Source organism: Pelophylax lessonae (assembly GCF_965119305.1).
Source record: "Pelophylax lessonae genome assembly, chromosome: 11".
Taxonomy (NCBI): domain Eukaryota; kingdom Metazoa; phylum Chordata; class Amphibia; order Anura; family Ranidae; genus Pelophylax; species Pelophylax lessonae.
In genome coordinates, this window is record NC_138778.1 from 52,737,980 (window position 1) to 52,750,691 (window position 12,712).

The following is a 12,712-nucleotide window of genomic DNA, read 5'->3' on the forward strand; positions in this document are numbered from 1 at the left end:
CAGTGGGAGGAAAATAGCCACATTGTTGGTGTCCTAAGTACCCATTGTTGATGTCATTGGGAGGCGTTCTGCCCCATCTTTGGTGTCATTGGAAGGAATTCTGCCCCTTTTTTTGTTGTCAGTGGGGTAAAGAATTATGCTCCATTGTTGGTATTAGTGGATAAAAGATGTGAAAAGGGGGGGGGGGGCAATTGTAGGCACAAGGGCAATGTATCTCAGTCTAATAACGTTCATAAATATTAACAGTCCAACACTTGGGCAGCTGATCTATGAGCTTTAGCTGACTCTGGAGAACAATTAGAAGAAAAAAGAGGAAAAGTGCCACTAAGTGTAGTAGGACAGGTAAGTTTTATTTTATCAGGGCTACTCACATAGTTAGGTTAAAAACAGGCTCATCGTACGTATTAGGTCCGGGATCGGGACGCCATGGGGAATGTCTGCATTGGCGCTGGGAAGGATGCCACGGAGATCCAGGAGGTAGGGAGGAAGCCCGCTTGACAAAGGATGCTCGGAATCCGCATGGCCCATGCTCTGAAATGTGTTGCAAAGCATCCTGGGTCCCGTGACGTTTACACGCTCAACGCCGACTCACACTGCGCTGCGATCCACTGGAGTAAGAGTGACTCAAAGCCGACTTCCTACCTCCTGGATCTCCATGGCATCCTTCCCAGCGCCAATGCAGACATACCCCATGGCAATCCTGGGCCTCATATGAACAATGACCCTGTTTTAGACCCAACTATGTGAGTAGCCCTGATTAGGGGTAAAATAAAACTTACCTGTCCTACTACACTTAGTGGCGCTTTTCTTCTTTCTTCCCGATGAAAATTGTGCCCCAACGGCCAGATAAAAGCAAGCAAAGGGACACAGTTTGGAGACCACTCTTCTAGTGTGTGCTTAACTTTTGGTGGAGCATCCCCTTGGGGGATCATTCGCACAGGAGACAAAGGGGGAGGTAAAATGAGGCAGTTGAGCCCCGCCCCACCCCACCACTTGAACATTGTGGTTTGAGGGTGCGTGCAGAAAGAATGAAACGTCGTGTAGTATTTGCTGGGCATTCCTGCAGCCAAACATGAAGTCTTATCTGGCCGCTCAGCAACTGGGACAAGGCATGCAATGACGAAGTGATGTGGCATTCACGGGGTAAATCAGGTGGTGGGGAGGCAACATATCGCTACCTGTCAAACGCCTTTTGAAAAGTGATCCACATGTGAGCAAGCCCTTAAAGTCAATACGTGCATTTTCTTTTTTTCTGGTATGTGAAAATATTTTTGGGACGTGCGCCTTGCAATAAAGTCTAGGCATGTCAAAGAATACCTTGTTGAGAGAACCCTTATTTTCAGAAGCACAAAGCAAACTTACTGATCTTAATCGTTTTGCTTTAAGGCTACGTTCACATGTAGGCGTTTTGGGGCGTTTTTGGGGAGTTTTTCTGCTCTAGGATGAGCTCTCAAAACGCCCAACAAGACAAATCCTATTCATTTCAAAGGCCCCTGTTCACATCTGAGCGTTTTGACGCCGTGAGCAAAACGCCCAACGCTCAAAAAAGTACACGAGCTTCTTTTTGGGCAGATTACAGGCGTTTTCCATTGGTCTCTAGTCAAGCTAAAAACGCCTGCACAAAAAACGCCTGTAAAACGCCTGAAAAAACGCCCATAAAAACGCCTGTAATAGCAACGCCAAGATGTGAACGTAGCCTAAACTGTGAAAATGCTGGGGTTTTTTTTTTCTCCCGGTGCTGAATGTTGACTTACTACAGGAAGATCGAGGGTCTTTGTATAGTTTATGAGCACTGAAATCACCTTATTTGTGTTGATTTTTAGCCGTGACTTGTGTCGATAAAGCGTCGGCTGGTGTAACATTACCCCAAGCTTTCCTTACTAATGAAAAATACAGCCAGGCACTTGTGTGACATTAATAAAAGGTATTCTGTTCCAGATGTAAAAACATTTTACTGGATCCTGTAGCTGCTTTTCCTGTTAATCTGCATTCATCAATAGTCTGAGTTCTGGGAAAGCAATCAGGGCGAGTTATAGATCTTTTATGTAAAAAAAAAAAAAAAGCCGGACGTTTGAGCACTATGAATAGCATGCCTGCTTAATAAACATTATTCAAATAATCAGCTTCTGATTGCAGCATTAGACGGGCAGCAGCTGCGAGTGTCGGCACAGAGGGCTGTCTGCTGGGCTTTTAACAACCAAACAGACCCTTCCTATCCTCTCCCAACTTGCCCTAGAAAATGACAGCTGGAACCTGTTCTGCCTGTACAGTAAAAAACACTTTTCCTTCTGGATAAGTTTTTAAAGGGAACCTGTCAGAATAGAAGTAGGGCAGCTGCTTACATGTGTTCAAAATCCAACTCCGGAGAAATATAAAAGAAAAATAAAATTGCAGCTTTGCTACCGCATTTTGTACAGAGCGAGTGCTTCACATTTTCTCGGACACCAGTCTAACTTTTGCTAAGGCATGGAAAACCCCTAGTTCAAGACTTAAAGTGGAAAAATATAGATTAACGGGGGGGGGGGAGCACAATGGCTAAGTGGTTAGCACTTCCGCCTGGCAGCACTAGGTTCGTCGGTTCAACCAATGCACCAGTGCCGGGACAAGGTCATCCAGCGCCAAGGTCAAAGATGCCAAACTGTGCCTCCCCCTTCCCTTAGGGTTAGGGTCAGGGCGCCTCCATCCATGCCCACCTCCTGTCCCGGCCCTGCACAGCACTACCTGGCTGGAGGTTGCATGTTCTTCCTGTGTTTGCATGGGTTTCCCTCGGGTTCTCTGGTTTCTTCTCACACTTCAAAGACCTGCTGGTAGGTTAATTGGCTCCTGTCTAAATTGTCTCTAGTATGCGTATGTATGAATGTAAGTTAGGGACCTTAGAATGTAAGCTGCTTTGGGGCAAGGAGTGGGGTGAATGTACAATGTATGTATGTAAAGCACTGCGTAAATTGATGGTGCTATTTAGGTACCTGTAATTAATAAATTAATAAATAAATTAACAGGCTATTACAATAAATGAAAAGCTGACTGTAGCAGTGGCCAATACCCATGCCAAATGTATCTTCTTTGGCAATCTTGGATACGCCTCCATGGTTTAATGACTCCCTATTGACCATCTGATCCTAACCTAAGCTGACCCTCTGGGACTCTTCCCCTCTTCTTTATTCGTTTTTTTTTTTTCTACCCTTTTCTTCCATTGCTTTTCTTTCACTCTTTGCCCTTCTTTATCCTTTTTCTTACCAGTCTTGTCTTTCTTTATTGCTTACCTTCTAATTGTACTGCTTCTACCTTTTGGAACATCTCCCAAGCTGCTGTTTTTTTGCTTATATATATATATATATATATATATATATATATATATATATATATATATATATATATATATATAATGCCACCCTAAGCGGCTTTCCATGGGGGCGTTTGCCGAAAAGGAGGAACTTGGAGCACAGACGGGTGACCCCAGAAGAGGATCGGGGTTGCTCTGTGCAAATCCATTGCACGGAGCAGGTAAGTATAACATGTTGTTATTTTAGTTATAAAAAAAAAAAAAGCTTTAATATCGCTTTAAACTTGTGAGGTTTCCTCATCCAACATATATTTTGGGCCATGCAATTGGTCACCTTGTTAACCTTATTGTGCTTTAACTATGCTGTTTATATTTGTGTATGTCCATGATAACCTTCCTTAAGCTGCTCATAGATGGATAGATTTTGAAATTAAGTCGTAGGAAAATTCATACAAAAATTCTGAGAACGTTGGTTTTTCGTTCTAAAGCTTTTGTTTGCGTTTAATATTTGATTTTGAAATGATTGGACTTTACAGAATAAAAACCACAAATGTACATGGTTGGAAATGTGTTCATTCGAGAGAACTTTTCCAACCCGCCCCTTGGAATTTTCGGGCAAACATTTTTGCCCTAAGAATTTTCGTACGATTTTCGTATATTGTGTACACTTTCCACAGCCGATTCTGATTTTTCGTACAAAAATTCTTAAAGGGACAAACGCCAAAATCTTTCCATGTATGGTAAAAAAAACGAACGATTTTCGTTTAATGTGTACCGTGTTCGTACAATTTTTGTACAAGAAAAATCAGAAAAGAAAGACTGCGCATGATCATAAACAATGCTTTTGATCATAACAAATGCTTTTGTGATACGAGAATTTCCGTACGAATTTTCGTTCATCAGTTTCGACTTGCTGTGAAACAAGGAAAATCGTTCTCCTGATTTTCTTTTTCTTATAGTGGGTACCCCACTTAAGGAAGCTATCTGCAGGCTTGAGAACTGTCACAATGAAAGGGAGAGAGGATGGGGCAGTGGACGTGGGTAAGCCTATGCAAATACCGACTTTCAGCTCAAACCTCTTTATGACATTTCCACAGGCTTGATACTGATAAGGATGGTATGTTCCAGCACTTGATGGAGCTTTTCAGCTCATCCTTTTTTTTATATACTTTGTAAGAAAGCAAACAGAAGGCGCACCAGCCTAGTGCATTATCCCAAGGGTAGCTTAATAAAAGTAGATAAAAATATCACTAAGGCATACCAGATGTCGTAAATAACCTGCCACCTTAGACCGCTATGACCTTATAACTAAATAATAAGACCGACAAACTTTTGGAGTTAAAATTGGCCATAGCGGCCATTTATTAACAACATATAAACATTCCTTTGAACAGAAATATAATAACAATACCGATAATGACCAGGGCTGACGATCATTGGAGGCACTAACGAACCAACCACAATTTGGTGTCTGCGGAACCACTTAAATGTCTTCAGCCACAGAAAACCGGCTCGAAGACCATCCCAAATTTCAGCAGACACCTCCAGTTCCACAAATTCCTGGTTAACACCACCGTTAGCTGGGATTACTCAGAGGACGCCATACCATAGACGGGTCCTTACTCTGATGTTGCACAGAAAATGTGGATGCCTCCAAAGACCCCAACTGCTATGCCACTACACCCACCAACAAGTCTATTATCCACAGGGCGGGAGGGTAGGAGGTTTTCTTGTCTTCCGTCTCCTCGCGATCGCTGACCTTCACGTCATCACCTCAACACTGTTGCTATCCCACCCCTAAAACCTCAATCTCACCAATCAAGGTATGTAATACTACCCAAACTTGACCATGCGGTTTTAACCCTATAGCTCCTGGACTCCCCTGCTAGCCCAAACATGCCTGTCCTTTGCCTTTTTTTTTTTTTTTTGTGCTTCGGGCCTATCTTACTCGCCTACAATATAGGTTCACAGCATATTAAGCCACTAACTCGTGGCACAGTGGTAAGTAAGATCCAGAGGGATCCAAAAGTGGCTTGCGTGTTTCAAGGATAGACCCTTTTCCTCAGAGCCAAAAACCACTGTGTCTCGAGGTAGTTATGCTTGTTATGCTGTGAACCCTATATTGTTTGTGATTGTGTTTTGATCTATTTTTATTAAACTACCCTTTGGATAATACACTAGGCTGGTGCACCTTCTGTTGTCTGTTTTCCTGCAGTCGCTATTTGAACTACCCCAACCGTTAGAGGACAGTAAGGCCTGACTTATCCCCTGGTGGTGCCTTAAAGTGAATACACATGAGGATTGTCCTTAGTCCACCACGCTCCCATGCACATTAGGTTTTGAAGCCTTTACTTGATATACGTTGTAGTTTATACTGTTTATAGTTCTACAGGTACACTTTTAGATTTTATTTTTTCAGCTAAGCATTGATTATTTCTCTAAATATTACTTTAGTAATTTTGGATTTGAAAATTCACCTGGAACCACCTCTCGAACCACAGCTTGATTTATATTCTCTTTAAAAATACAACAATGACCACAGTCCTGGGCACAGCAGGTATGTGGTTTCCGTCCTCTGGTGTGTAGGCAGAGAAACGTGTGCACGCTTCTGTGACCGTCTAAACTTGTTCTGTAAGAAAACAGCCTACTTTAGGTGTGGTGACTCTTTCAATTGCAGCTCTAGCCAAATTTTTTTTATGTAATGGTTTGGAAAGGGTGGAGAAGGGTTAGAAACTCTTATTATGTTTTTACTGCTTTCTGTGTCCAATTTGGGATGATTTCTCCTCACTATTCTAAAGATGGTGGTCACTGGGACAGGAAGAGGGAAGACACCTCCCCAATGGGGAAACAGACCGCAGTAAGCCTGAAAGAGAATCTAACACTTCCCCTCATTTTCCAATTGAAAAAACAAATGCACTTGTCTGGGGTTTATTTTAATACCTGCCTTGTATTAAAGGTAATTTCAGACAACTTTCTAAATATATTTTGTGTAGCATAAGGAATTGTTAGCACTTCTATAACATTTATTGGGACTGTCTGATGGAGACCAATAATCATGAAAACCCAATTTTCTTAAAGAAAAGAGAATGTTCACTACATTGATAATGTGGTCTGTGTTTTTCTGCTTTAGTGTCACTTGTCCCCTTTATTTCTGGTTTCAGTAGATCCAGAACAGGAAGTGAGGGAAATCTTCCCCAACATAAAAACTCGCACCACATTCAAAAATTTGTAGAGATTCTGAGGGGAATTTATTAAAACTGGAGCAGTTGTGTATGGCAACCAATCTGCTTCTATTTTTTTAACTTGTTCAGTTAAGCTTCGAAAATGAAAGATAGAAGCTGATTGGTCGCCATTCACAGCTGCTCCAGTTTTAATACATTTCGCTCTCTGTCTCTTCTCTACTCTATCCAAACCTAAAACATTTTTTGGCTGGTGTTGGGCTTTTTAGGATTAACTTTAGATTTGAGTTTTAGGGTCAGAAAACAGAATAAGCACCTTCACTTTTTACATGCTTTTTCAGACTGGTTGATGAGCTGCAACAGAAAAATAAATAACTTTGTAAATAACATGATGTACATATTGATCTATTGTCCTTAAACACGATGGCAAAGTGTCTATATGTGTCTATATGTTTATCTTGTAAAGCTTTAAACAACTGTGACTTATGTTTTCTGAATGCAGAGTGGCACCCTGGAGGCCAATCCAAGCTGTGAAAATCGTGGACAGTCAACATTTGGCTCCGGTTATCAATTCCCTTACACCACTTTGAGAAAACCACTTTCTCAAACCAGCATGGTGGACTGGGCCTCGAAGAACCTTAACATGCACACGCAGGGCATCTTCCGGAGGAGAATTTCAATTTCCAACATGCTGTCTTGGAACGGAGGCTCTATCAAGAAGCCCATGTTGATCACCAGTAATCGGGTTATCAAGAAAGAGGCTTGTGAGATGTTTAAGCTGGTGCAGATATATATGGGAGACCGGCAGGCCCGGACAGACAGAAATGAGGTGGCTCTGGTATTGGTCACCAAGTGTTGGACCTTGCAGGGATTGCGGGATGAGCTGTACATGCAACTGGTGAGACAAACCACCAACAACATGACATACAAGAGTCTGTCCCTGGGATGGGAGCTTATTGCCATCAGTCTGAGCTTCTTTTCCCCATCTCCAAAGTTCCAGTCCTACTTGGAAGGCTACATCTACCGGCACTTGGAGGAAGCAAGTGATCAGAACAGTAAGTGTTGACCTGTTTGTATTTTACTTGTCACATGGATGATCTGTAATGACTTGTTTCTCAAAGTAACAAGAATTTTCAAGTTTTAGGTAGCTTCTAAAACTTTCAATGCATCTCCATCTTTGTAACTAGTTTAATGACTCGGACACCTGTATATCCTTTTTCAAAGCTCTGTCCACTATTTGCAGATGTTATGAGAAGGTCATAAGGTTTGAAACTTTTGTGCTGTTCAACATGACGCTTGGGTCTTTCAAGTGAAGTTCCCATGTGTTGATCAGATGGCCTTTTGAAAGCGCATACATAATGCAGGAGTTTTGTAGGGCTCTGCAAGTGTGAATGGCCCCTATTCCCAAACATGGATGGGTCTGCAAATTCTATTTCCTTAGCAGTAAACCCCACAGCAAAACACATAGTTGCAATGATCCTAGACTTATTGCTGGATTGCCAGTTTATTTTGCACTCGTGGAAGATATTGAGATTTGGTTTTTGTGTTGAACTGTGTATATGCTTTGTGCTGTGTAACATTTAGCATCTGGGTCTTATTATGTATGATCTATACTTGTCTTGGGTAAGCGTGTTTCAGATAATTGCCCTGATGCACACATGGTATACAGCCCAAAGCCTCGTACACAGAGAATATAGGAGGAATGATCATCCATTTATTTATTTTTTTCATATCAAAAATGAAGAGGATACTAAAGTTACAAAAATTGTCGTACGACAGAATACAACTTTAAAAGTGATGAAATGTGTTGTATTGTAATGTATTCTTTGGTTTCCGAGCATGCGTAGTCTTGCTCTTCTGATTTTTTTCGGACGAATACTGCACTGATTAAATGAAAATTGTACGTTCTGGTATTGTACAGAAAAAATTGTGTTTGTTCTCTCAGATAATTTCATGTGAACTGTTGTGATTTCAAAAGCTGTGTACTATTTTCCATCCGAATCGTGGATACTAGGCTTAACAGTTTAACTCCCCATTTTATATTCATATGATTCTTATATACATGATATCCCCAAAAGTATTGGGACGCCTGCCTTTACACGCTGATGATCGTTAATGACATCCCAGTCTTGGTCCGTAGCGTTCCGTAGGTTCAATATTTGGTTGGCCCACCCTTTGCAGCTATAACAGCTTCAACTCTTCTGGGAAGGCTGTCCACAAGGTTTAGGAGTGTGTCTACAGGAATGTTTAACCATTCTTCCAGAAGTGCATTTGTGAGGTCAGGCACTGATGTGGGCAAGAAGGCCTGACTCGCGGTTTGCGCTCTAATTCAACCAAGGGTGTTCTATCAGGTTGAGGTCAGGACAAGTTCCTCCACCCCAAACTCTCATCCTTGTCTTTATGGACCTTGCTTTGTGCACTGGTGCGAAGTCATGTTGAAACAGGAAGGGGCCAATTCCAAACTGTTCCCACAAATTTGGAAGTATGAAATTGTCCAAAATGTCTTTGTATGCGGACACCTTAAGATTTCCCTTCACTGGAATAAGGTGCAAAGCCCAGCCCCTGAAAAACAATCCAACACCATTTTCCCCCCTCCACCAAATGATCTGGACCAGTGCACAAAGCAAGGGCCATAAAGACATGGATGAGCGAGTTTGGGGTGGAGGAACTTGACTGGCCTGCACAGAGTCCCGACCTCAACCCGATACAACAACTTTGGGATGAATTAGAGTGCAGACTGCAAGCCAGGCCTTCCTTCCAACATCAGTGCCTGACCTCACAAATGCGCTTCTGGAAGAATAGTCAAACATTCCCATAGACACACTCCTAAACCTTGTGGACAGCTTTCCCAGAAGAGTTGAAGCTGTTCTAGCTGCAAAGGGTGGGCTTACTCAAAATTAAACCCTACGGACTAAGTCTGGGATGACATTCAATTTCATGTGCGTGTAAAGGCAGGTGTCCCAATACTTTTGGTAATAAAATGTATGTCTTCTATATTGTGCAATTTTTTTTTTACCTATATCATTGAGAATTCCTATTTACAGTATTGACAGGTAGAGAAATCTTATTTTAGCTTGTTCGACCAACTGGGGAATGGTCCTGTCCTTCAAAACTTCCTACAAGGCCTCCTGCTCCAGGGATCTCGGCCCAACAATTTGTCGGCCATAATGGATTTTCCTGGGCGATTTTTAATTTTTTAATCCTGAGAGCCAGCTCCTGCAGGGCTTCTCCTTTCCCTCTCCATAGACAAACCTACAAGTGCATCTGTTGCGTAATTACATGCTTGTAGGAAGACTTGATAGCTGGATCATGCATATGCACAGATAATAGGCAAAACGTATTGGTTTAAAGAGAAGTGAGATTTTGAAGAGGTTATTCTAATTTTCAAGCAAAGGAACCCTTAGGCTCCCACTGGGGCGACCTGTCAAATGACTAATGCTGGCCATATAGGAAAAATCGTTCAAACTCTTTTTCGAAAAACAAACACTCAGCCGTGAGAGCAAACGATCGTGCCATCATGTAATGACCGATAAATCGTGCAATGCACATAAATACATTTTTTTGTTCCTTTTTTCACATTTACCTAGTCCAAACAGTTTGAATGAGAAACACCTTAACCTTTCAATTTATCGTTGGTTTGGCAGAAAATTTCCAAACTTGTTCTTCGTTTTTTCGGCTCAAAAACGTCACAACCGATTACCGATTCGGGCCCATTAACTAGCCGAAAAACGAAAGAACTGTCCAAATGACCGAATTTTTGTATAGTGTATGTGCCAGCATTAGTCCCCTGACAAGTCGTGCCCCATTCACTGCAACAGAACCTTTCTAATCGGAGAGAATCAAGACTTTCTGACTTAGAAAAAGGTTCCTGCACTACTTGGGAGCGACTTCAGAGCGACTTGCATTGACTTCTGTTAAAGAAGCAAGCTGCGATGAAGTCGCGCTGTGCGGCGCGGCTTTAAAATCGGGTGACTTTGAAGCCACGCTAGTGGGAACCGAGACTTGCAGAAGACTGACATCACATAAAATTTTGTTCTGTTGAGCTGGCATTTCCTGACTCTTTTTTTGAAGCTTAAATTTCTTTCACATGTCTATTTTTCACTGGTAAGTTAATCTTTAAAAAAAAATTGCAATGAGTAAAGCACATTTCTCCTGCATCTGATTGGATGACCTCTGTGCTGCAAGGTAGAAGTGCTAACCAATAAGCCACCTTGGAAACCATGTACTGGCTGTGTAATGCACCTACATAGAACTTATGGAGCACAACCCATCTCTAAGTAAACATTGGCCAATGCTCAACTACAGGGGGGCTGAAATTCCCCTCCACTGGACTCCCGACATTTAAAATAAGTGTCCTGGTTGAGATTCAAACCAATCACCCCAATGTACCGTTTGTGTACCGTCAAGCAAATTTTGATAGTTTCATGTTATTGAAATCGAAAGTTATTTGCGTTTGTGGGATTTTTCTTTTTGTCTTATTTAAAATGTATTAAATAAGAAAGTTTACAACAAAATTGTAAATGAGCCTTATTTGCGGCCATGAGCTAGAGAATAGAAGCTGTGACTTTTATTTCTGGCTGATAGAGCAGATGTTGATTGAAAGGGAAAGGTGGTGTTTCTTTTTTTTTTTTTTTAAAGCAGTTGCATCACCCTTTTAACAAAGCCTTCTAAAGGGAAAGGCTAGTCTTGCATTTTTTAAATAATGATCCATTCAGAATATAAATAGGCTAATCAAACTAATCAACAAGAGTGTTTGACCTCATTCATACCTGGGTGATTGATGGGCATTCTGACGCATTTCAACACTTCACATTAAAGCAGAGCTCCACCCAAAAAGGGAAGTTCTGCTTTAAAGCGGTAGTATACCGCTTTTTTTTACTTTTAACTACAGGTAAGCCTATAATAAGGCTTACCTGTAGGTACAATTAATATCTCCTAAACCTACACGGTTTAGGAGATATTTGCTTTGCATGCAGCCGCTGACGGGAATTGCCGGAAAATGACTCCCGCGCGCGGGAGTGCCGTCATCGCGGCTCTGGCCAATCACAGCGCCGGAGCCGCCGAACCCAGAAGAGACGCTGAGGGATCATGTCAGCTCCCACAGCGGTGTCCGGGGGTCCGTGTCGGGGCTTCGTTCTAAGGTAAGTGTTTCATAATGAGCTAGTATGCGATGCATACTAGCTCATTATGCCTTTGTCTTGCAGGTTTTTTTTTTCTATTTTTTGTATGAGTTTACTCCTGCTTTAAGGGCCAGTTCACACCACATGTAGTCCAGTGTGTTTTTTTTGTTTTTTTTTCTGCATCAAAAACGCTTTGGAAGTAGGCTATGGTTTTCAATTGCATAGTTCATACCGGTGCGGTCAGTTCCAGGGTATTCCAGTTCCAGAAAAAAATGTAGAACATGCTGCATTTTTTCTGCACTTGACTGATTTTGAACCTGGTAGAACGCATCAAAAATGCACCGAAATTCACTGGAATGCATCAAAAACACACTGGACCCCAGTATAGTGGGAGGAAAAAAAGCTTGCATCTAGAAACGCATTAAAAACACATGCTGAAACGCATCCGGAACAGATCTGGAGTGTGCTTTTGTGGTGTGAAGCAGCCCTAAGGCCTTCTCCCCCACTCCAGTTTGTGAAATGGAGCGTTTGGGGGGAGCAGGTACCTTATTTGACAGGTACCCGCTCTCACTTCTCCGACTGCTTACCTATCGGAAGCAGAGTTCTCCTCCCCCCCTTAGGAAGTCTTCTGGGACACATGACAAGTCCCAGAAGACTGTGGGACCATTCAGTGCGCAAGCGCTGCTCGCTCATGCGCAGTGGGCAACCGGCTGTGAAGCCGCAAGCTGCCACCGCTGGGTGCCCAAAGTTAGGATGCCGGTGAGAGAGGACACAGGGAGAAAACAGCTGGGGTGAGCACACCACTGGATCCTGGGACAGGTGAGTGGCTGTTTATTAAAAGTCAGCAGCTACAGTTTTTGTAGCTGCTGACTTTTTTAATTTTTTACTTAACCACTTGCCGACTGCCTAACGCCGATCTACGTCGGCAGTCAGCCCCTCACAGGCAAAGTGACGTAGGGCTACGTCACTAGCTTGTGAGGGTCTAGGGAGCGAGCGCGCGCCCCCGGAGGCGCGCTCCCGCTCCCGTGAGGTCACGTACCCCCCTGCGCGTGTGACCGGCGGACCCGATGTCCGCCGGTCACTCGGCGATCGGCGGGGGAGAGGGAGAATGTCAGGCAGCTTGTGTAAAC

General features: G+C 42.7%; 1 protein-coding gene across 2 annotated transcripts in view; it reads left to right on the forward strand.

Annotated features, from left to right (window-relative positions):
- Positions 1-12,712, forward strand: part of LOC309566765 (rho GTPase-activating protein 39-like) — a 175,281-nt gene that overhangs the window by 102,701 nt on the left and 59,868 nt on the right. For both annotated transcript variants that reach the window (XM_082272059.1, XM_082272060.1), the window contains exon 4: positions 6,965-7,517. In XM_082272059.1, coding sequence (XP_082128185.1) covers positions 6,965-7,517 — 553 coding nt within the window. The remainder of the gene's footprint in view (positions 1-6,964; positions 7,518-12,712) is intronic.